The 23143-nt window shown below is 42.0% G+C and overlaps 1 protein-coding gene across 2 annotated transcripts in view; it reads left to right on the top strand.

Moving 5' to 3' along the window:
* Prmt9 (protein arginine methyltransferase 9) overlaps positions 1-23143 on the top strand; it is a 38722-nt gene that overhangs the window by 3769 nt on the left and 11810 nt on the right. For both annotated transcript variants that reach the window (XM_021170000.3, XM_085843804.1), the window contains exons 2-9: positions 2610-2758; positions 5805-6041; positions 7424-7591; positions 9052-9154; positions 10598-10704; positions 11579-11771; positions 14665-14848; positions 18645-19362. In XM_021170000.3, the coding sequence (XP_021025659.1) occupies positions 2610-2758; positions 5805-6041; positions 7424-7591; positions 9052-9154; positions 10598-10704; positions 11579-11771; positions 14665-14848; positions 18645-19362 (1859 nt within the window). The remainder of the gene's footprint in view (positions 1-2609; positions 2759-5804; positions 6042-7423; positions 7592-9051; positions 9155-10597; positions 10705-11578; positions 11772-14664; positions 14849-18644; positions 19363-23143) is intronic.

Here is a 23143-nt window from a genome sequence, read left to right as displayed (position 1 = left end):
TGCCTTTATAAGAGTTACCTTGGTCATGGTGTTTCTTCACAGCAATGGAAACCATAACTAAGATAAACTGTATTACGTAGACCAAAGTGTGGACACTGTGCCCCTTCTTAGAATTGGGAACAAAACACCCATGAAAGGAGTTACAGAGACAAAGTTTGGAGCTGTGATGAAAGATGGACCATCTAGAGACTGCCATATCCGGGGATCCATCTCATAATCAGCTTCCAAACGCTGACACCATTGCATACACTAGCAAGATTTTGCTGAAAGGGCCCAGATATAGCTGTCTCTTGTGAGACGATGCCGGGGCCTAGCAAACACAGAAGTGGATGCTCACAGTCAGCTATTGGATGGATCACAGGGCCCCCAATGAAGGAGCTAGAGAAAGTACCCAAGGAGCTAAAGAGATCTGCAACCCTATAGGTGGAACAACAATATGAACTAACCAGTACCCCGGAGCTCTTGTCTCTAGCTGCATATGTATAGAAAGATGGCCTAGTCGGCCATCACTGGAAAGAGAGGCCCATTGGACACACAAACTTTATATGCCCCAGTATAGTGGAACGCCAGGGCCAAAAAGTGGGAGTGGGTGGGTAGGGGAGTTGTGGGCAGGGTATGGGGGACTTTGGGGATAGCATTGGAAATGTAAATGAGGAAAATACCTAATTAAAAATATTTAAAAAGAAAAAAAACACATAAATGAATACGCACACACAAACACACACATATACCATATACATACAAATATAAAATTAATTTTTAAAACAAAAAAACCAAAAGATAAACTGTATCAAAGGGTCCCAGCATTAGGAAGGTTGAGAACCGCTGCTCTAGACAATCCATGAGACCATGCAGTTAGGACAGTTGCATATAGCAGGTGGTGGGGAGCAGCAGAGGACTCAGGCGAGGTCTCACCACCCAGCCTGCCTTTCTGAAAGGGATTTAAACAGTAAGTCCATCTGGTGTGATCTTTTGTAGGTGACCCAGCTAAGCTCCCCTCTAAGATGTCAGTGGTTTGTCTTGGAGAAGAGGCCTGTACAACAACTTGCCATAGAATGGCCCTGTGTGTGGGGCTCTGGCTTCTACCCGCAGCACAGAAAAAACTAAATGTGTAAAAAGAAAGCATGTGGCTGGAGAAGTAGCTCGATTAGTAGAATTGTGCCTATCACGTATGAGGTCTAAACCCAGTGTGGCAGTACACACTTGTAATCCCAGCCTGTGGAAGGTAGAGGCAGCAGGGTCAGAAGTTCTAGGTTACCCTCAGCTACATACACAGTTTGAGGTTAGCCTGGATTATATGAGGCTCTATCCTAGTTATGTATTAAAAACAAACAAACAAACAAACTGGTAATGACCAGCATTCAGTAGGACTTAGAAACTGGCTTGGTTTTATATGAAACAAAGTTCATATTTTTTTTTTTGCAAAAGCCTCATTTGCAGAAATTTGCTTTCCTGATATTCTCTTTGCTACATATATCCATACTTCAGTCACATTAAACTACTTAAACTTTTGTTTTAAACCTATTTTTTCTTCACTTTATATCTTGATCACTGCCCCCTCATGCCTCCCTCACACAGTCCTCCCCTTCTCTTCTGAGAGAATGGATGCTCCTCCTGGACAGCTCTACACCCTGGCACACCAAGTTTCTGCAGAACTAGGTGCTTCTCCCACTGAGGCCAGACAAGACAGTCAAATTAGGGGAATGGCTTCCACAGACAGGCAATGGCTTTAGAGATAGCTTCTGCTTCAGTTATTTGGGACCCACAATAAGACCAAACTGCACGTCTACTACATATGTGTGGGGGATCTAGGTCCAGACCATGTATGCCCTTTGGTTGATGGTTCAGTCTCTGAGAGTCCCAAGGGAACAGTTTAGTTGATTCTGTTGGTCTTGCTGTGGAGTTCTGATCCCTGTTGGGGCCCTCAATCCTTCCTCGAACTCTTCCCTAAGAGTTCCCAAGCTCCATCCAGTGTTTCTCTGTGGGTCTCTGCATCTGCTGGGTGGAGCCTCTTAAGAGGACAGCCATGCTAGGCTCCTGTCTGCAAGTATAACAGAGTATCATTAGTAGTGTCAGGGATTGGTGCTTGTCCATGGGTTGGGCTGGTTATTGCTTGGCCATTCCATAGTATGTATGAGTATTGCTTAAATCTATGTATGTATGTATGCATGCATGCATGTATCTGTCTGCCTATCTGTCTATATATGTATGTGTATATACATAAAATGTCTCATGTGTGCAGGTCTAAGGAGATCAGAAGAGGGGATTGGATTCCATGGAATTAGAATTATAACCATTTGTGAGCTGTTAATGTGGGTCTGGGAACTGAACACCAAGAGCAGCAGTACTCTTAACTGCTGGACTATCTCTGTAGCCCCTTAGTTGTTTTATTTATTTGCTTATTTTTGTTGTTATTATGAGCCAAACCCAGGACCTTAAGCATCCTAGGAAGTCCTCAATCACGGTTGTTGAACAGTACTTACTAAAGGTTACCAGTTGGAGGCCATCATTCATTTCAGGCTCAGTTCCACTTGCTGGAGTCTTCAGCTAGAGTTGCGTATTCCTCATGCTTTTTTTACTAATTTGTACTTTTTTTCTTGTTTATAAAGGAAACTTTTCAGTATACGCTTTTCAAGTGGGCTGAAGAGCTTCATGCACTGAGTCGAATACAAGACTTACTTGGTTGCTATGAGCAGGCCTTGGAGCTGTTTCCTGATGATGAAGTGATTTGCAACAGTATGGGAGAGCATCTCTTCAGGTTTGTCATGCCTTCATGAGTATAGGATTATCTCTGTCAGGCCAAAGCAAGGATAAATCATGCGTTCACTTACTTCATTTGGTTTTGAGATAAAGTCTTACCACCAGCTCAGTCCAGTCATGTTTTAGCCACAGACTACATATATACACCACTATGTTTGTAGATTCAGTAATTTGAATAGGGAATGTTTAATGTAAGTAATCAGCAGGATTGGAGGAATGAGTGATTAGCTAGCAATAAGGAGAGCTCAAAAGGATATAGGAATAGTAAATATGTAATAAATAGTAAAAAGAGCAATTTTAAAATTGGTTTATTCTGTGTGTGCACATGTGGGTACATTTGTATGGATATGTGTGAACATTGGTACACATGTGTAGTTGCCTGTGCCATGAAGCATGAAGTGCATGTGGTGGTCAGAGGACAACTTCTGGGAGTTGGTTCTCTTCTTCTATCAAGTAGGTTTTGAAGATTGAACTAAGGTCTTCAAGCTTAGTGGCAAGAACCTTTACCTGCTGAGCCATCTTGTCAGCCCACGGCAGATTTATAATACATTTTATAAGAGTCACACCCCTAGCACTAAGGAAGTATTCAAGGAAGAGTTTTCTCACTGGACTCAGATCCAGGCCTTGTTTGAGAAGGCACAGCCGTGGTTCCCAGGATGCCTTGGCAGAAATCTGTTCTTCGGACCATAGTAGAATTTGTCCTTTCAGGGTTTCCGAGAGATCCTAGTAGGGAAGTATAAAATTTGGAGCATACTGTTAATGAGATCCCCACTAGGGTAGAGCTTTAGGTAAATTGCCATCATTGGCTGCTGCTGGTGCCTCCCATGCCCACTGGGAGTACGGGTACTGGGTAAGCCCTGAGGAATGGAACTAGAAAGCAAAACCTTCCCTCCTGCAGTGTCTCCTGCACCTTGTAGTGATCGGTGGGAAACTGATGGCCAGATAAGATTTCACACAGCAGACAAAATGGATAAGTTTGGTAGTAAGTCAGTAACTGGCTGTCTTAGTTTGATTGAGAAGCAAGACTAGCGAAGGGGAAAGGGACACTGGCGGAGTCACAAGGAACCCAAGAGCAGGCCTCTCAGGGCCTCTCCAAGTCACAGTGGAGTTCCTGCCTCAGCAGTAGGCTTGTAGTCTGGGAAGCTCCATTGAGGCCAACTATACAGGGTTTTTATTGGAGGTTGCATAGAGTATACATCCTTAGGTACCACCACCTCCGTGTGGTGTATACCCAAGTTCTAGGCTCCCATAGTAGAAGCCATATCCAGCATAATCACATTGCTTATATAAACAGTGAGGCTCGATGAATTACTCGCCAGTCAAAGCAGTGAGAGCCCTCATCAGTCATTATACCCACATGCCAGTCAGAGGTCGGCCTTGTAAGATGGCTTCTCAAAGCGCACCAGTCTGACCTGCCACGGGAACTCTTTGTTTCCAAGCAATCCCAGGAACCACAATGAAAGCTTAGCGTTGCTTTTGAATTTGAATGTTTTAAAGTAACAGGGAAAGAGCCTGGTTCTGGCAAACTGACAAGTTGCACTTTCACATGTGAGGGGTTTAATAGGTGGCTGTCATTTCATATGTTCCTTCTCATAATTCTCTTCTGCACTGTATCTAAAGTCTATTAGCTGTCAACAATCAAACTAGTAGTCTTGTCTCCTTCTCCCAAGGGCCCCTTACTTGACTTAGAGGACTGTGCAGGGCCAGGGCTCTGGGGACAGGAGTATATGCAGTCTCTAGAGTTCTGACAAAATAAATTAATTGAGCAGTAGTCTTCATTGTTACATACTTGGGTTCATCATGGTGAGGCTTTTTACATCAATACCATGTATTTTCTGCTGTGATAAGCATATAAACAAGATATTTATCTCTACCTTCAAGGTAGCAAAGAAATAGCATATACTGACCTTAGATTCTTTTATTTAAACTAAAGAATGATTGCCTACAGTTTAAAATAGCACTGCTCTTTCGTGAGTTAGCCTCATTGTCTTACCCATGCCCAGAATATGTAGTCTAAGTTTCTTTTTTTTTTTTTTGTAGCATTCACTTTATTTTTTTTAATTTGATATTTTCTTAATTTACATTACCTAGTTTCCCCTCCGAAAATCCCTTATCCCTTTCCCTCTCCCCCTGCTCACGAACCCACCCACTCCCGTTTCCTGGCCCTGGCATTCCCCTATACTGGGGCATAGAACCTTCACAGGACTAAGGGCCTCTCCTCCCATTGATGACCAACTATGCCATCTCTGCTACATATGCAGCTAGAGCCTTGAGTCCCACCATGTGTTTTCTTTGGTTGGTGGTTTAGTCCCAGAGAGCTTTGGAGATCCTGGTTAGTTCATATTGTTGTTCCTCCTATGGGGCTACAAACCCCTTCAGCTCCCTGGGTACTTCCAGCTCCTTCATTGGGGACCCTGTGCTCCATCCAATGGATGACTGTGAGCATCCACTTCTGTATTTGCCAGGGTTTAGAACGGATGATGGCCAAACATTGTTCTTGAAGGCAGGAGTGAGAAGAACGACTTGTTCCTCTGTTGAATGTGTGCTCCGTAAATTGCTGATTCACGACAGCTGTGTATAGAGCACACTTGATCATAGTAGAAATCCTCGTCTCGTCAAGGAGCTCTTAGGCCGAACAAAGAGTAAACGTTTGGAGGCTGCTGGGGTCTGATGGCACACGAGCTACAGATTAGTGGTGAGCAACGCAGTCCACCTATGATGAACTGTTGTAGGCCGTGCCAGGGAGATACAGTTTGAGGAAGCACTGTTTGATGACTTGGTGGTATCTCCCCTTGGTTTTTACTTTGTATTTGCTCACAGTCAGTTCAGTACAAGTTACTGCCTTAGTGCCCCACTTCTACCCCGAGGACATCTGAGATACGCCAGCAGAGTGCCGTCCTCGAAGAAAGGGAGGTTTGCAGAGGCGGAGGACTGCTCTGGCCTTTGGCCTGTGACAGAGGACTTTCAGGCCGGGTTAGTACATGCACAGAGGCACTGTAGTTGGCCACATGGAGTTGAATGTACTTTTGTCTTTCCCCCTTTAGAATGGGCTTTCGAGATGAGGCAGCTGGGTATTTTCACAAAGCAGTGAAGCTAAACCCTGATTTCAGTGATGCAAAGGAGAACTTTTATCGTGTAGCAAACTGGCTGGTGGAGCGCTGGCACTTCATCATGCTTAATGACACCAAGAGAAATGCGACTTATAATGCAGCAATCCAGAAGGCAGTGTGCTTGGGCTCCAGAACCGTTCTGGATATTGGCACGGGAACTGGAATACTGAGGTTTGTTGTAATTATTATTTTCTATTATATTTACATTCGTATATAAAAATAGCAGTTTTCCTCATAGTATGTTTAGGGTTGTTGATACAACTTTTAGTATTGTACTTTTTATTATGGTTTTACTTATCAGAAGTTCAAGTAAGCCAGGCAGTGGTGGTGCACGCCTTTAATCCCAGCACTTGGGAGGCAGAGGCAGGCAGATTTCTGAGTTTGAGGCCAGCCTGGTCTACAGAGTCAGAACTATACAGAGAAACCCTGTCTCGAAAAACCAAAAAAAAAAAAAAAAAAAAAAAAGTTGTAAACTAAGAAATACGTGGGATTATTGAAAATCTCCATAATGAAAGGATATGTTTTATATTAACATTTTGGTGGAATCTAGAAAGCCTATAAAGCAACTCATTGCCAGTCATGTCTTAATTGTGTGTGTGCTGATCTGGGTGTGGTGGCACACACCTTGAATCCCATCACTCAGAAAGCAGAGGCAGGAGGATCTCTGAGTTTAGGATGAGTTTGATATACATAATGAGTTCCAGGACAGTCAGTGCTATATAGAGAGACCCTGTCTCAGAAAACCAAAACCAAAACAAATGAATGGATATTATTTATTGAATGATTTGTTTTTAAACAAGTATACTAGTTCTTCTCCTTCTCTTCTCCTTTTCTTCTCCTCCTCCTCCTCCTTCCTCTTCCTCCTCGTCCTCCATCATCGTCGCCGTCGCCGCCTTCTTCTTCTTCTTCTTCTTCTTCTTCTTCTTCTTCTTCATCATCATCATCATCATTTTGAGACAGTTTCTCTGTGTAGCCCTGGAACTTGCTATGTGTACCAGGCTGGTCTGGGGCTCACAGAGATCTATCTGCTTCTGTCTCCCAAGTGCTGGGATTAAAGGCTATGCTACTATGCTTGGCCTTATTTGCACGCAAATGTGTGTGTGAATGTCCAAGCATGTGTGCCATAGTATGCATATGGAAGTCAGGAGCTAGCTTTCAGTCTTTTTGCCTTCCGCTGGGCTTTAGGGATTGAACTTGGGTTGTCAGATTTGCACGTGCAAATGCTTTTACCTGCATTTTTTTGTTTTGTTTTTGTTTTGTTTTACAAGACAGGGTTTCTCTGTGTAGCCCTGGCTGTCCTGCAACTCACTCTGTAGACCAGGCTGGCCTCAAACTCAGAAATCCACCTGCCTCTGCAGCCCAAGTGCTGGGATTAAAGGTGTGTGCCACCACTGCCTGGTGCTTTTACCTGTTGAGCCATTTTGCTAGTCCTACTTTCTAAGTGCAGAACAAATAATGGTTACATTAAAGAATGGAAGGAAGATCCCATGTTTTAAGCATCTTAATTTTATTAAAGTTGGAAAACGATACAATGTATTTTTCTTCTTTTGTAGCATGTTTGCTAAAAAAGCTGGCGCACAATCAGTATATGCCTGTGAATTATCCAAGACCATGTATGAACTTGCCTGTGACGTAGTGGCTGCAAACAAGATGGAAAATGGGATAAAGCTTCTACATATGAAGTCACTTGATATCGAAATTCCGAAGCACATTCCTGAAAGGTGTGTTGATAAGTCACTAAAATCATTTTGATGCATTTCCAGCTTCTTATGTTAACAAAAGTGCTAACAATCCTTGTTAAATCTGAAGATATGGTTATCACCTAGTTTAATAAAATACAGGGTTTTTTTTTAAATGGTTTTTCGAGACAGGGTTTCTCTGTATAGCCCTGGCTGTCCTGGAACTCACTTTGTAGACCAGGCTGGCCTCGAACTCAGAAATCCGCCTGCCTCTGCCTCCCGAGTGCTGGGATTAAAGGCGTGCGTGACCATGCCTGGCAAAATACAGGTTTTTATAACATGTTTTTAAAAGTGCTTCAGAACTCAAGAAAAATTGATAGTGAGAAATGCTCCTTTAGCATGTCACTTTATTGTGTCTTTTTGTATGTTTTGTTTTTTTCGAGACAGGGTTTCTCTGTGTAGCCCTGTCTGTCCTGGAACTCACTCTGTAGACCAGGCTGGCCTCCAACTCAGACACCTGCCTGCCTCTGCCTCCCGAGTGCTGAGACTAAAAGTGTGCACCACCACATGCAGCTAAATCATATGGTTTTGTTCATTAAAGTAGACAGATTTCCTGTAGGTCAGCAGTGCTAGCTAACAGTTTACAATGTGAGCAGCTCACCCTCGGTAGACATCACGTTGTCATCACTGGTCTTGACCAGAATGAAAGTTTTTATAACATGTTTTTAAACATGTTATAAGATCCAGTAGACGAGTGCTTTGCTTGTGTCCTTCAAGGGCTGTATGCACTGTCTTAGAAGCCCTGTGTTTGTATCTGCATCTCACTGTGGTCAGGATCTCTGACATTGAGGCCAGCCTGGTCTATAGCACTACGTCCATGACAGCCAGGGCCACATAGAGAAACCCTGTCTCAACAAAACAAAATAAAAAAAAAAAACAAGAAAAAGAGAATGAACTTTGAGAAGGAAGGGTCATTGACAGAGTCTATGGATGTGTTCCTTCCCTGGTTTGTTTTTGCTTTTTAATGCAGAGTTTCATGTAGCCCAGGCTAGCATCAAACCAACTATGTAGTCAAAGATTACCTTTAGCTTCTGCCTTAGCATCTTGCCTCTCTGTGCCATGTTCTGGGATTACAGACATAAAGCACCATTCCAGACTAGGAGAAGAACACTTAGATTATATTAGAGTTAGAAGCTAAATGTTTAATGTTCAGGCAGGGACCAGGAAAGCTGTGGGTGCCAATTACTCTTAAGGACTTGGGCTGTGAACAAAGTCTGGGAGTGCAACCCTTCTGTGCCTAGAGCAAGGGAAGGGAGCTAATGAGGAAGAGGGACCCAAGGGACATCTCAGGACTCAGGGGAAGATAATGAAATGAAATGAAATGTATTAGAATATTTTAAAGATTTTCTGTAACATATTTGCCCTTTTCTCTCAGCTTTGACAGCTTTATAGAAATAGTATATCAGTTTACTTACATATATCTTTAAAACATCATTCTATAGAGTGTCCCTAGTTGTAACAGAAACTGTCGATGCAGGTGTATTTGGAGAAGGAATTGTGGAGAGTTTAATTCATGCATGGGAACATTTACTTCTGCAACCAAAGGTAAGCAGCACAAGACCACTTACAATTCGATGAAGAATTCATTTTTTAAAAAGGCATATTGAGCCCCTAGAATGTTTGCAAGACATTAAAAATATGTCAGAGTACAACTGTATACATGGAAAGAAACACAAGAAAAGGCATTTGGAAGCAATGTAATACAATGTGTGTTGTATGTACCAGTAAGGTTGCAGATAAAGATTCTACTGGAAGTCCTGTGAATGAGAGCTGATTTGTGGAGGAACTCACTAAAATTTTTGAGTAGAAGAGGGAAGAAATTTGAATCTCACAGCTGTCTCTGCCTGGGATTTTGGCAGATCTCTAGAAAAGAAGGTGGTAATATTAGTTCAGACATGTTTTAAGTACTCAGTAAACGTGGGCTACTAGAGAGCATCTTGAACCCTGCTACTGTAGCCCACAAGCTATATGTGTATCACAGCTAGTTTATTATATACATTGTATATAATAAGGAAAGTCAGCTTTATAGAAGATGACATGTATTTAGTATAGAAAAGAAGTTTATTTTTCTAGTAAATAATGATGACTTTGGTATTTTCTTCCTTTTTTTCTAGTGCTAGGAGTTGAACTTGGCACCTTACACATGGCTAGTGCTCTGCTCCTGAGCTATATTTCAAGCCTGATTTTATTCTCTCTCTCTAAAGACTTATTTAATTTTGTTTTATGTATTTAATTTTTCCCCTGCATACATGCATACCTGTCGTGTGTGTGTGTGTGTGTGTGTGTGTGTGTGCGCACTTGCCTGCCTGTAGAATGTGTATGTGCCTGTTGCACATGTGTGCACATGTCAAATGTGTATATGCCTGTTGGATTTGTGTGCACCTGTCGAATGTTTATATACCTGTTGGATATGTGTGCCTTTTGAATGTGTGTGTATAGCTATTAGATGTTTGTGTGTCTGTCACGTGAATGTGCCTGTCAGTCACATGTGTGCAGTGCTGTGGAAGTCAGAAGAAGGCATGGCATCCTGTGGGTCTAGGTTAGGGAAGATCACGAGCTGCCTGCGGATGCTGGGAATTGACCGGGTCCTCTGCTACAGTAGCTGGTGCTTTTTTTCATTTCTCATTTTAGTTTTTCAAGACACGGTTTCTCTATGTAGACCAGGCTGACCTTGAACTCAGAGATTCTTCTGCCTCTGCCTCCAGAGTGCTGGGAGTAAAGACCAGCACCACCACTGCTGGGCTCCTTTTTTTTTAAAAATTATTAAATGATATTCTAGAGTGATATAGCTTTATATACCACTCTTCCTCTTTGTACTTGTATTCTAAACATTAAGTTACATATATTTGTATGTATTACACATGCACAAGCAAGTGAAATTTTAAAGGAGAAATTTCTTAGACTGTATACACACACACACACACACACACACATACACACACACACTTATTTGTACTTGTAATGTTTTAACTTTTGTTATATTTTTAGGCCAAAGGAGAAAATGGAAATTGCGGGAAGTATGGGAAAGTGATACCAGCGGGTGCTGTTATATTTGGGATGGCAGTCGAGTGTGCAGAGATACGAAGGCATCATAGGTAAGTGGTTAGAAGAGCACTCAGGTGGGGGCAGGGCAGAGGCAGGCAGACCTCTTTGATGCTTAGTTTTACTTATTTGAAGTAGAATTCCAGGATCAGAGCCAACTTTTTCTTTTTTCTTTTCTTTTCTTTTTCTTAAATTGAAGGATTCTTTTTTTTTTTTTAAAGATTTATTTATTTATTGTATGTATCTGAGTACGCTGTAGCTGTACAGATGGTTGTGAGCCATCATGTGGATGTTGGGAATTGAATTCAGGACATCTGCTCACTCTGGTTCAAAGATGGTGCCCATCTTGTAGAGTACGTGGTGTGGCTCTCACCTCATTGTGTGATGCTCACTCACATCCCTATGTACGTGGTGAAGGACTGAACGAAGTGCTTTGTCTGTTCTTGCTTGTCTCCTGTTAGCTTGCCAGAATTCAAAAGCACATTTTTTGAATATGAATAGGAGTCATTTGTTGAATATGTGTTCTGTAAATACTTTCCTTTTTAAAAGTTTTAAAATTTATATTTCTGCTTGTGTGTTTGTGTGTGTGCCATGTGTATGTGGAGTTTGTGGGACCATAAGAGGGTTTTGCTGGAGTTGTAGGTGTTTCTATGACATCCAACAGGTGGACCCAGCTGAGCTCAGGGACTCTACGAGAACAGAAAGGGTGCTTAACCTCTAGCCATTTCTTCACAAAATTGTTAATTTTAATGTGGCGTTATTTATCACTTTTTCTTCATGTGACTATTTATATCTATATTTGAGACACCTGTGGCCATGAGGTCTTATTTCATTATTATGTTTATATTTTCTCAACTATTAGACAATGATATTTGATAATTTACAAATCCTGTCTTACACCTTACCATTTCTTTCAACTCTTACTAGGGTTGGAGCTAAGGACATTGCTGGTATACATTTACCAACAAATGTCAGATTTCAGAGCCCAGCCTCTGCTTCTGTCAATCCAGAGGAAACAGTTGAACCCTACACAACTGAAAAGATGAGTGGCATCCCCGGCGGATACCTGCCTCTGACAGAGTGCTTTCAGATTATGAAAGTTGATTTCAATAATCTTCAGGTAAAAACAGCGCGTTTGCTTCTTACCTTTGTTGTTGTCTTGTTTGTTTGTTTGTTTGTTTCCAGGCATGGTTTCTCTGTGTCGCCCCAACTGTTCGGGAACTCACTTTTTAGACCAGGCTGACCTCCAACTCTTGACATCTTCCTGCCTCTGCCTCCAGAGCACTGTGATCAGAGGTGTGCACCATCACCCTACTGCCTGGCCATGCCTTGCTTTTTTAATGTACATGAGGTTTTACTTATAGAGAAATGTTAGCAGCAAATTAAAATTCCCTTTCGAAAGTATTCTTTTTCAGTGTACTGGGAAAGCTCCCTGGGGTTTGTTAGTGTATGGTGTGCTTTGTACTTTTTTTTTTGGTGGTTTTTGAGACAGGGTTTCTCTGTGTAGCCCTGGCTGTTTTGGAACTCACTCTGTAGACCAGGCTGGCCTCGAACTCAGAAATTCGCCTGCCTCTGCCTCCTGAGTGCTGGGATTAAAGGCATGTGCCACCACGCCCGGCTGCTTTGTACTTTTCGAGAGCGTGCACTATGTAGAAATAAAATAATATGTGAGCTACTCAGATGAAATAAAAGATTTTTGCCAAGGTCTTAGTATGAAAACACAGGGACAAACTCTCCAGCCTAGATCTTTATATGTCTCTTTGACATCCTATCTTCTCAAGTTAATGGTTTCCTTGAAACGAACAATAATCTAAACCTAATAATCTAAATTAAAAAAAAGTTGTTAAGGCAGTGATTTTTCAACCTGTGGGTTGTAACCCTTTGGTTGTTGAGTGACCCTTTCAGGGGTCACTAACATCATCAGAAAATACAGATATTTACATTATGATTCATAACAGTAGCAAAATTACAGTTATGAGGTAGCAGTGAAGATAATTTTATGGGTAGGAGTCAGCACAGTATGAGAGGGGCTCAGTATTAGGAAGGCTGAGAACCACTCAGTTAGGGTAATAGCATCCCATCTCACCAAGGCCTGAAGGACTCCTGAGACAGAGAACACTTAGGTCTTTTGTTTTGGTGAGGCTAGGGATTAGACCCAGAACCTGGCACTTGCTAGTCAAGCCTCTATACCGTGTGTGTGTGTTGGTGGATGATAAGATGCATAAGGAACCCAAAGAGCCCGAGAACTGCTAATTAAAAGTCTAATGTCTTAAAGAAAGAATGCTATCGATGTACACAGGTTACCGATGCTCCTGTGCAGACTGTGAAAGGAGGGTATTTTAGCATGAGATTTTTTAAAATTTTATTTCTTTTTAATTTTTTTTAAAGATTTATTTATTTTATTTATATGAGTACACTGTAGCTGTCTTCAGACACCAGAAGAGGGCATTGGATCCCATTACAGATGGTTGTGAGCCACCATGTGGTTGCTGGGGATTGAACTCAGGACCTCTGGAAGAACAGTCAGTGCTCTTAACCACTGAGCCATCTCCAGCCCCCTTTTTAATTTTTTTATTGATACTTTCTTCATTTACATTTCAAATGCTATCCCAAAAGTCCCTATACCCTCCCCCCACCCTGCTCCCCTACCTACCCACTCCCACTTCTTGACCCTGGCATTCCCTTGTACTGGGGCATATAAAGTTTGCAAGGCCAAGGGACCTCTTCCCAATGATGGCCGACTAGGCCATCTTCTGCTACATATGCAGCTAGAGACACGAGCTCCGGGGTACTGGTTAGTTCATATTGTTGTTCCACCTATTGGGTTGCAGATCCCTTCAGCTCCTTGGGTGCTTTCTCTAGCTTCTCCATCCGGGGCCCTGTGTCCCATCCTATAGATGACTGTGAGCATCCACTTCTGTATTTGCCAGGCACTGGCATGGCCTCACAAGAGACATTAGCATGAGATTTTAAAGTGCAGTTGCTTCCTTTTAGCTTGCCTTTTCTTGGGAATGGTCTGCAGGTCTCCGACTTTATAAACTTTCTTTATAAGTTTGCTTTTGTGGTTGCTGAGCAGCCCTGTGTTTTAAGGCCATTCTTGACCAGACACAGTGTTCCAGGAAGGAATGGGAATACAACTATTATGGACCTGACAGCTGTTTTTTTTTTTTTTTGTATATGAGTATACTTTGCTCTCTTCTGACACACCAGAAGAGGGCATCAGATCCCATTACAGATGGTTATGAGCCATCATGTGGTTGCTGGGAATTGAACTCAGGACCTCTGGCAGAGCAGTCAGTGCTCTTAACAGCAGAGCCATTTCTCCAGCCCACCGCTGTTTTTTATTGTTACAGTTTTTATTTGAATTTTTTCTTACACTGCACACCTTGTAAAAGGTTTTAGTTTTAAAACCGCCTGCCTGTTCAACACTTCTGAGGAACGCAGAGCAGAGTGATGAAGCCCAGTCCTACCTTTTAAAGCGTCTTCTTTCCCGGTGCCATTTGTTGAAGGGCCTCGTTCTGGCTTGCTTTTTTTTTTTTAATGTGTGTGTGTACACATACATACTCTTTCAGAATAAAATGACTCCGTTGCTTTGCTGCACACTTGTCACCCAGCACAGTCAGTGGGGATCTGTCTTTATCTGCAGTGTGTGTATGTCTGCTACATGTTCAGTAGATGCACAGCATTCTGCGATTCCCTGACTGCAGGGCTGTGCACTGTGAAGTTGGGCTGTGGTGTGACATTGAAGGAAACACAGTCAGTTTATAAGGCCTCTCATTCTCTTTTTTTTTTTAAGATTTATTCATTTATTATATGTAAGTTCACTGTAGCTGTCTTCAGATACTCCAGAAGAGAGTGTCAGATCTCACTATGGATGGTTGTGAGCCCTCATGTGGTTGCTGGGATTTGAACTCAGGACCTTTGGAAGAGCAGCCAGTGCCCCTCTCATTCTCTTGGCTCCTTACTACTTTCCTGACCTCTTTTTTTCTCATCCTTTTCATGTTTCTTATCAGGAATTAAAAAGCCTTGCAACTAAGAAGCCACACTCTCTTAGTGTCCCTGCTATTAACGAAGGCACGCTAGATGCTATTATGGTTTGGTTTGTTCTCCAGCTTGATGATGAATACAGTTTGTCCACAAGTCCTAGTGAGGAAACCTGTTGGGAACAGGCTGTTTACCCAGTACAGGCCCTTGAAGGTAAGTATTGTCTCATTCAAAAAAAATTTAGAGACTGGAGAGATGTCATTAAGACCACTGGCAGCTGTTCTAGAGGACCCGTGATACCTACAGGGTAGCTCAGAACTGTCTACACCGATGGTCCTATGGGGTCCAATGGCTTTTTCTAATATGCAAACAAAGTATCCATTTATATTTCTAAAATGCATAAATAAATAAATCTTTTTAAAAATTCTTTTAATGATGTACTAACCAGAACCCCGGAGCTCTTGTCTCTAGCGGCATATGTATCGAAAGATGGCCTAGTCGGCCATCAATGGAAAGAGAGGCCCATTGGACTTGCAAACTTTATATGCCCCAATATAGGGGAATGCCAGGGCCAAAAGAATGGGAATGGGTGGGTAGGAAAGTGGGGGGCGCTATGGGGGACTTTTGGGATAGCATTGGAAATGTAATTGAGGAAAATATGTAATAAAAATATTAAAAATTTAAAAAAAAATTCTTTTAAGGGGCTGGAGCGATGGCTCAGCGGTTAAGAGCACTAACTGCTCTTCGAGGGGTCCTGAGTTCAATTCCCAGCAACCACATGGTGGCTCACAACTATTTGTAATGTGATCTGATGCCCTCTTCTGGTGTGTCTGAAGAGAGCAATGGTGTACTCATATACATAAAGTAAATAAATCTTTAAAAAACAACAACAAACAACAACAATTTCTTTTAAACAAAACCATTCCCCACCAAACCAATCAAACAGACAAAATTTGTTGCTTTAATCAAGTAACTGTCAGTGACCAAAAAGAAAAATATAATTACTTTTGAGATGAAGTTTTCAGCAAAAGAAGTGTTACTTAAATATTTCAGAATTATAAATTTATTTGTTCAAAAGTAAATTTGAATAATGAACATGTAGTTTAGAACAGAGATTACAGCCAGCTGTGGTATTGTATGATGTTAATCACAGCATGTCAGGGCGTCAGGAAACAGGCAAATATCTGGGAGTTCAAGGTCAGCCTGGTCTGTATAGCAAGGTCTGGGCTGACCAGGGCTACATATTGAGACCCAGTTTCAAGAAATTATAAGAGGGATTAAATCATTACTCTGTAAAGTGGGAGGAAGGAGGTGAGCGTCTCTGGAGGGGGCACTGAGAGGGCCTGTGATACAGATGAGTTGTCTATGTATATGAAGTTACCAAAAGAGTAAATAAAAGATACTGTTAAAAAACCAAAACCAAAAACTAAAAAAGTACTGTGTACAGTGTCACATGACTTTAATCCCAGCTCTTTGAAAGCAGTTTGGGGCCAGTCAGTGTTACATAGTGATACCCTGTCTCTAAATAAGTAAAGACTTAGGAATTACCCTACTTCATGCCCTTCAGCTATAACTCCTATGAATTATTGAAGTTTCAAATGTTAGTTATCAGTAGGTGAAAGAATGCTGCTTTAAAAACAATGAATTTGCTGTCCTTGCTCAGAAACCATGCTAATATTCTAAGTATTGTTCTAACATTAGCATAAGTGCTTACCACAAAGGGTAATAAAAGTATTGAGCACAGGAGCACTTAACCCATAGATGATGACATTTGTACAGCCCATGTGCAGTGGGGCTGGAGAGATGGCTCAGTGGATTAAAAGGTGCTTGCTGCCAGTCCTAATGACTTGAGTTTGATTTCTGGAACCCACATGGTGGAAGGAGAGAACTGACCCCCCCCCCCGCCCCCCCAAGTTGTCCTCTGACCTACACACGTGCTAGGGCATGTGCATATCCTCCCCGCCCCCTCCCCGCCCCCAGTAAATAAAGAAATTAAAATGTATACAGCCCTAGAAGTACAAAATCTTGCCATTTTAGAGAATTTGGAGATCCATGAACTTCTCTGGGGAAAGTCTATGTTAAAAATATTTTCTGTCTATGAAAAAAGTTTAAAGCAGTTTGTTGGGTTTCAATGTTCTTAGCAGTTAAGTAATGGAAAAGCTCTACCCATTTAAAACAGGAAGGAAATACATTTTTGTGTAGTCTCTTGATCAAGGATCTGATTGACCAAGGCCAGGAAACTGTAGAATCTGTAGTCTGAGGATTTGTATTCAGGTCTTTGTTCTCTTATTGAATGACTTTGCTGGCTGGCCTTGCAGTTAAGTTCTCAAAGCTTTTATTGGGACATATCTGAAAAAATGACGATGCTGTCTACCCTAGAGTATTGTAGGAATGATAAAATATATAAATAAAAAGCTCTCAGCAGTTACATTTTTAAAATATGTGTTTTTAGTTTCATTTTCTTAAATATCTCTTGAAGAATTCTCAAGCAAAGACCATTTTAAATGCTTAACACAAAATAACAACTTTGGTTTTTGGTTTTTCAATTAAAAAATACTTGTGTATGTCTGTTTGTGTGATGTGTGAAATATTTCTTGGGGGAACACACATCCCATGGCATGCATGTGGTCACAGGACAGCTGTTTCCTTCTACTTTACTTGGTCTCTAGGGATTGAACACAGGGAGTTAAGGTTATAAGTCAAAACTTATGGGCTCAATCTCTCCTTCTGTCTCAGCTTCCCAGTCCCACCATACCTAAGTATAGATTGTAGTTTCATCTGCAACTGATAGGAAGAAAGGTGGTCACACATGGGCGGTGTAGAAATGGATCATGTGTGAAGATTCACAGAGGAGCACAGAGTCGTCCTCACTGCAGGACTTAGTCTTCCTTAAACTGTGATGTTCCCAAACATGTAAATTTCCATGTGCATAGGAGTATTGGAGACAATCATGTTGTGCATTCGTTCTTTTGGAAATTACCTTTAAAACAAAGAGTGTCTATTCAAGCTAAAATGAGGCTTTATTAAATTAAATTACATTGATTCCATCTGTCTTTGCCTCTAGACATGCCTCCTTTATCCCCAGGTCTTCCTCAGTTTGTCAGCACATCTACTGATTGTAGTAAAAACAGTCTAAACCTGGGCATGGTAATACATGTCTGTAATCCCAACACTTAGGATGTAGAGGGAGGAGAACCAGGAGTTTCAGGCCAGCTTCAGCCACATGGCAAGTTCAAGGTACAGCCACCTGCAGCAAGAGATGCCAACACCATGGCATAACTTCCAAGAACAGCAGCAGCCGTGTATTGTCCTGATCTCAGTTTAAGCTGATAAAGTGTCAGTTGTGATGGGTAGTTTTATGTCAGCTTGGCATAAGCTAAAGTCATCTAAGAGGAGGAAACCTCAATTAAGAAAATGTCTTTATAAGATGGAACTGTAGGTAAGCCTGTAGAATATTTTCATAGTAATTGATGGGGGAAGGCCCATCCCATTGTGGGTGGTGCCATCTCTTGGGGTGGTGGTGCTAGTTTCTATATGAAAGTTGGGTGAGCTGGGTGGTGGTCATGTATGCCCTTAATCCTAGCACTCAGGAGGCAGAAGCAGGAGTACTTATGTGAGTTTGAAACCAGCCTGGTCTACAGAGCAAGTTCCAGGTTAGCCAGGGCTACACAAAGAACCTGTCTCCAGAAAGAAAGAAAGGAAGAAAGATACAGAGAGAGGGAGGGAGGGAGGGAAGAAAGAGAAAAAGAAAACAGAAAAGAAAGGTTGAGGAAGCCATAAGTAGCATTCTCTATGGCCTCTGCTTCAGCTCCTGCTTCAGGTTTTTGCCCTGACTTCCTTTAATGATGGGCCAGATAAACCCTTTTCTTTCCTTTTCTCCCCAGTGCACTTTTGATCCCAGTGTTTATTACAGTAATGGAAATCCTAAGACAATCAGTTTTATATATGTACCTGTGTATATGTATATATATATATTTTTTTTCTCTCATTTCCTTTCTTACAAATGAAGACTACTGCATACAGCCTGGTGACAGAGTGACAATGGAGGCATCTTGTCACGATTGTTACCTAAGAATCCAGGGGATTAGTGTCTTGCATTTGGAACATGAAATGGAAGTTATGAAAGGTTTTACCAAGAGTAAAGACGTGCTTTCTCTAGGAAATGAAGCTGAACTCTGTAGTGCTCTGGCTAACCTTCAGACCAGTAGACCAGAAGCCCTGGAGCAGACTTGTATGTTAGAGCCCACAGAGATTGCTTTGCTTAATAACATTCCATATCACGAAGGCTTTAAGACAGCAATGAGGAAGGTGTTGTCTTCACTGGCCCCAGAGCTGCTGTGGCAGCCCATGGATACTCACTATCAGTACATGGAGATGAACTCTGGGAGTGGACAGAGTGATGCTGCACCAAGCACTGCCGACCCTTTCTATGTGCTTGATGTGTCTGAAGGCTTCTCTCTTTTGCCTATACTTGCCGGAACACTTGGTCATGTTAAACCCTACAGTTCAGTGGAGAAAGACCAGCATTGTATCGCTTTGGACCTCATAGCTGAAGCCAACCACTTCCCTAAGGAAACACTTGAGTTTTGGCTGCGACATATAGAGGATGAGGCTGCTGTGTTGCAAAGGCCCAAATCAGACAAATTGTGGAGCATAATTATATTAGATGTCATTGAGCCATCTGGGCTTATCCAGCAGGAGCTGATGGAAAAGGCTGCAATATCCAGGTAAGTAAAGACCAAAAGTGTGAGGGGGAGCTTGGGTTAAAGTTTCTCTTAGCTTCTCTTAGGTTTGTTGTTATTGGTCTCTCCCCCCCCTTCCTTTACTTTCTTTCTTATTTTTTTTTTTTTTTCTTTTTAAAATTCTGTGGCCAAGGACTGGAGAGATGGGTCAGTGGTTAAGAGCACTGACTGCTCTTCCAAAGGTCTTGAGTTTAAATCCCAGCAACCACATGGTGGCTCACCATAATGAGATCTGATGCCCTTACCTGGGGTGTCTGAAGACAGCTACAGTGTACTTATATATAATAAATAAATAAATCTTAAAAAAAAATTCTGTGGGCAAAGAGGGTGAGACGAATGTTTTACTGTAACTATTCCTTGACATCAGGGTTTGTTCTGTGAGGGAGGCCCTCTAGGCAGGTTTGGGGTAGAGGCTGGTGGTTGCCAGGTTAGACTGTGGTTGACAATTTAGACCTTTCCTGAAACTGAGTTACTCACAATAACTAAATGAGTCTTCACAGAAGCTCTGAATGGAAGGTTCACAAGCTTTCCAGAGTGGGTGAACAATCAATATAGGGAAGGGAGAATACTGTGCCTCCTGACTGTGGGGGCTCTGAGTGCCCCTCTCCACTGAAGACTTGTTTCTTCCTCTAACCCACCTTTGCTATAGTACTCTGATGATAGCTCTACAGGGATTCACCCCCACACCAACCAGTTAGTTCTCCAGGCACGAGCTGCTGTTCTTTAATACAAGTCAGTTCTGGCCCTGCTGTCTGGAGGTAGAGGTAGAACCTGTAGGAGAGTCACCAGCTTTAAAACCCAGATGCATATACAGTTGTCATCTATACTGCTAAGCCACCAGATAGAGATGGAAGGGTCCCTCAGTGCATAGAACCCTCTTCAGATGTGGTTGGATTTGTTAGAGCAGCTCACAGGACTTAGGAAAATGCTTGCCTTAGGTTAACCTGTCTGTTATAGAGGATGCAGATGAGGAGCCAGAAGAGCTGCATAGAGCAAGCGCATGGAAGGGTGCAGAGTGTCCATGGTCTTCCCGGACATCCTGTCCAGGGTGCACACGCTGAGTGCACACAAGCTCTAACTCCATCCCTGGGCTCTCCACGGGGGCTCGTTATGTGTATGGCATCACTGGGTGTTCTTGATAGCTCAGTCTGCCGCTGAGGCTAGGCAGGGGAATACGACAGAAAGGCCCAGCTCACTGTCATTCCTGAGAGTCTAGGAGTCCCTAGATCCTGAGATGGTCTCAGTATACAGAAGATACTCTTAACATTCTTTTGATTGTAAGAAGACTCCTATGTTTAGGACCTTTGTGCTAAAAACAAACAACAGTACAACACAAAACTGAGATCAAACACAGTGTTAGTATAAACCATTGATTGCCCTATGCATGTCTTGTTTGGCCATTTCTCAATGACTTTGTTTGTCTTTAAATTCCTTTTTTAAGATTTATTTAAGTATGCTTTGCCTGCATGTATATATTTGCATCAGATACTTACTTCAAAGAGGGAGTTATTTGAATTCCACATGTGTATTAGTGGTGGCAGTACACCAGACATCAGTGGTTTAGGATTGGCATCTGAAGAGGGGCAGTCACATGGGACTGAGCCCTTTACCTGGCGTGATACAGGTAGATAGTGTTCAAATTGACTGGAATCATAAACGTCTCTGCTGATGTTGGAGAATGAATATATATATGAATGAGTGCTCTATCTGCATATAGACCTGTGTATCAGAAGAGGGCATCAGATCCCATTATAGATGGTCGTGAGCCACCATATGGTTTTTGGGAATTGGACTCAGAACCTCTGAAAGAACAGCCAGTGCTCTTAACTGCTGAACCATCTCTCCAGCCCCTGATTAATTTTGAATAAATCTTAATTTAAAATTAATTAATTAATTTTGGAGAAATGTTCTTCCCATTTTGGTGTGAAACGTTTTAATAAACAAGGAAAAGCACTTGTTTGGGTAAAAGTCAAAAAGTTTATGGGGTGGGAATGTGGTTCAGTGGTGGCGAGCTTGCCCTGGTTTCCCAGTACTACAAAGAGAAACCTAGTATGACGTTAGTGCCTGGTAAGTGATCCATTTAATAACAGTAAAATAACAAGTTAAGGTGTACTGTTGCCATTCTTGGAACTTTTCTTGAGCTTCAAATTTTGGAAAGTTAAAGTAAATTGACAGAAAATTAACAAGTAAATAGGCTAATTTCATAATAGCTCACTAGCTAATAGTCATGATTTTGTTGAAAGTTGTGTCACTTTATTAAGGGATAAGTAATTTCACTAATTGAGATTGGCTCCTGACTTTCCCCTGAACTCAAACAAGTTGTTAGGAACAGCATAGGATGATGAGCAAGTCACAGGCACCTCTTGATGTACGAGGATCAGCCTGGTAGGCTAAGTCATGAGTGTGAATCAGACTAGTTCCTCCTTACTCACTGTAAGCACACGACCGTGTAAGCCTAAAGTGAGCCCTATGGACATGGACAACCTAAAACTAGATGCCACCCTGACTTAGTGCGTCCCTTGTTCTTGCTGTTCTGTTTCTAATAAGTGTTGAGTGTCTTCCTTGCTTACTTCTCACTAAACATGCAGCTTGCTGATTAGGCTAGGCTAGGTCTCGAACTTGCCAGTAAAAATTAGGATAACCTGGGTGGTGTGGATCTAAGCTCTGGTCCTCCCATTTGGCCTGCTGCCGCCTTACTCACTGAATTGTCTCCCCAGCCTCTGAGGCTTAATGATCTATTTAGGGAAGCCATGTAGCAAACATTTAAACATCTATGCGTATTATTTTTCGATATGTACAAACTGGTAGATGGCTTCAAGGTAACACGGTGTCCACCTCTCTGTAGTCCCTGTTCTAGAAGTTCAAGTAGGAGATACCCAAAATTCTCATTACAAGTAAGACCTGCTGTCTGGTAAGGGATAGTTTCACTTGGTCTTACAGACCTTACTCTGTCTTCTATCTCTGCATCCTTTTATGGCTCAGTATGGAAAACAGTATTCCATGGTAGTTTTAGTGCCCGCCCTCATGTGGGAACCATTCTGCCAAGGCATGACCTCCAAGTCCTTGCTACAGAAGCGCTTGGTCCCCATGAGCAGGGAGTGCCAGCTTCCCAGCAGGCACTTGTCTTCTGCTCATAATTCTCTGTCCAGGTACAGCCTACTTGAGGTACTTTTTATAGCCATAGCAGTACTGTTAATATGTTCCTGTGGCACCACAGGGAGAGTGAGGGGAACGGAAGTGTGGATGCATTGCAGTAAGTGCACTTGCGTGAGAGAGCCTTCTGTTAACTTTGGTCTTGCTTTCCTTGCTAGACTATTTGTTTACATATATATTCGCATTTGGAGGATTGAATTCTTTATAGAAAGTGAGTCATTTCAGATGTTCAGAAAAGTTACAGAAATGTTCAGGGAACTTACCACATACTTTATATTCTTGTGCACTAAGCCATTCCTAGTGATGGTGCTATGAGACCTTCTTTTTCCCAGTCAGACTTTGGTCTTGCCTGAAATGTTTGAGACCAGCAATGTTGCAGCCTATTGCATATACATAGTGATCGGGTGTAGAAGAAGCTTAAGTCTACACATGTTATTTATTCGTGTTTCATATACACCTTATATTCAGTCTTAAAGCAGCCTTACAGTATTTTTAGTGTACTTGTTTTTATGGAAACCTATTCATGAAGTCATATATAGAATTTCCCACATATTTTATTGTATGAGTTTTCAAAAAGTGCTGGATTTTGGAGCATTTTGATTTCCATGTGGGG

Source organism: Mus caroli, unplaced genomic scaffold (assembly GCF_978045245.1).
Source record: "Mus caroli unplaced genomic scaffold, Mus_caroli_1 scaffold_10, whole genome shotgun sequence".
Taxonomy (NCBI): Eukaryota; Metazoa; Chordata; class Mammalia; order Rodentia; family Muridae; genus Mus; species Mus caroli.
This window is presented reverse-complemented; position numbering and strand designations above follow the sequence as displayed.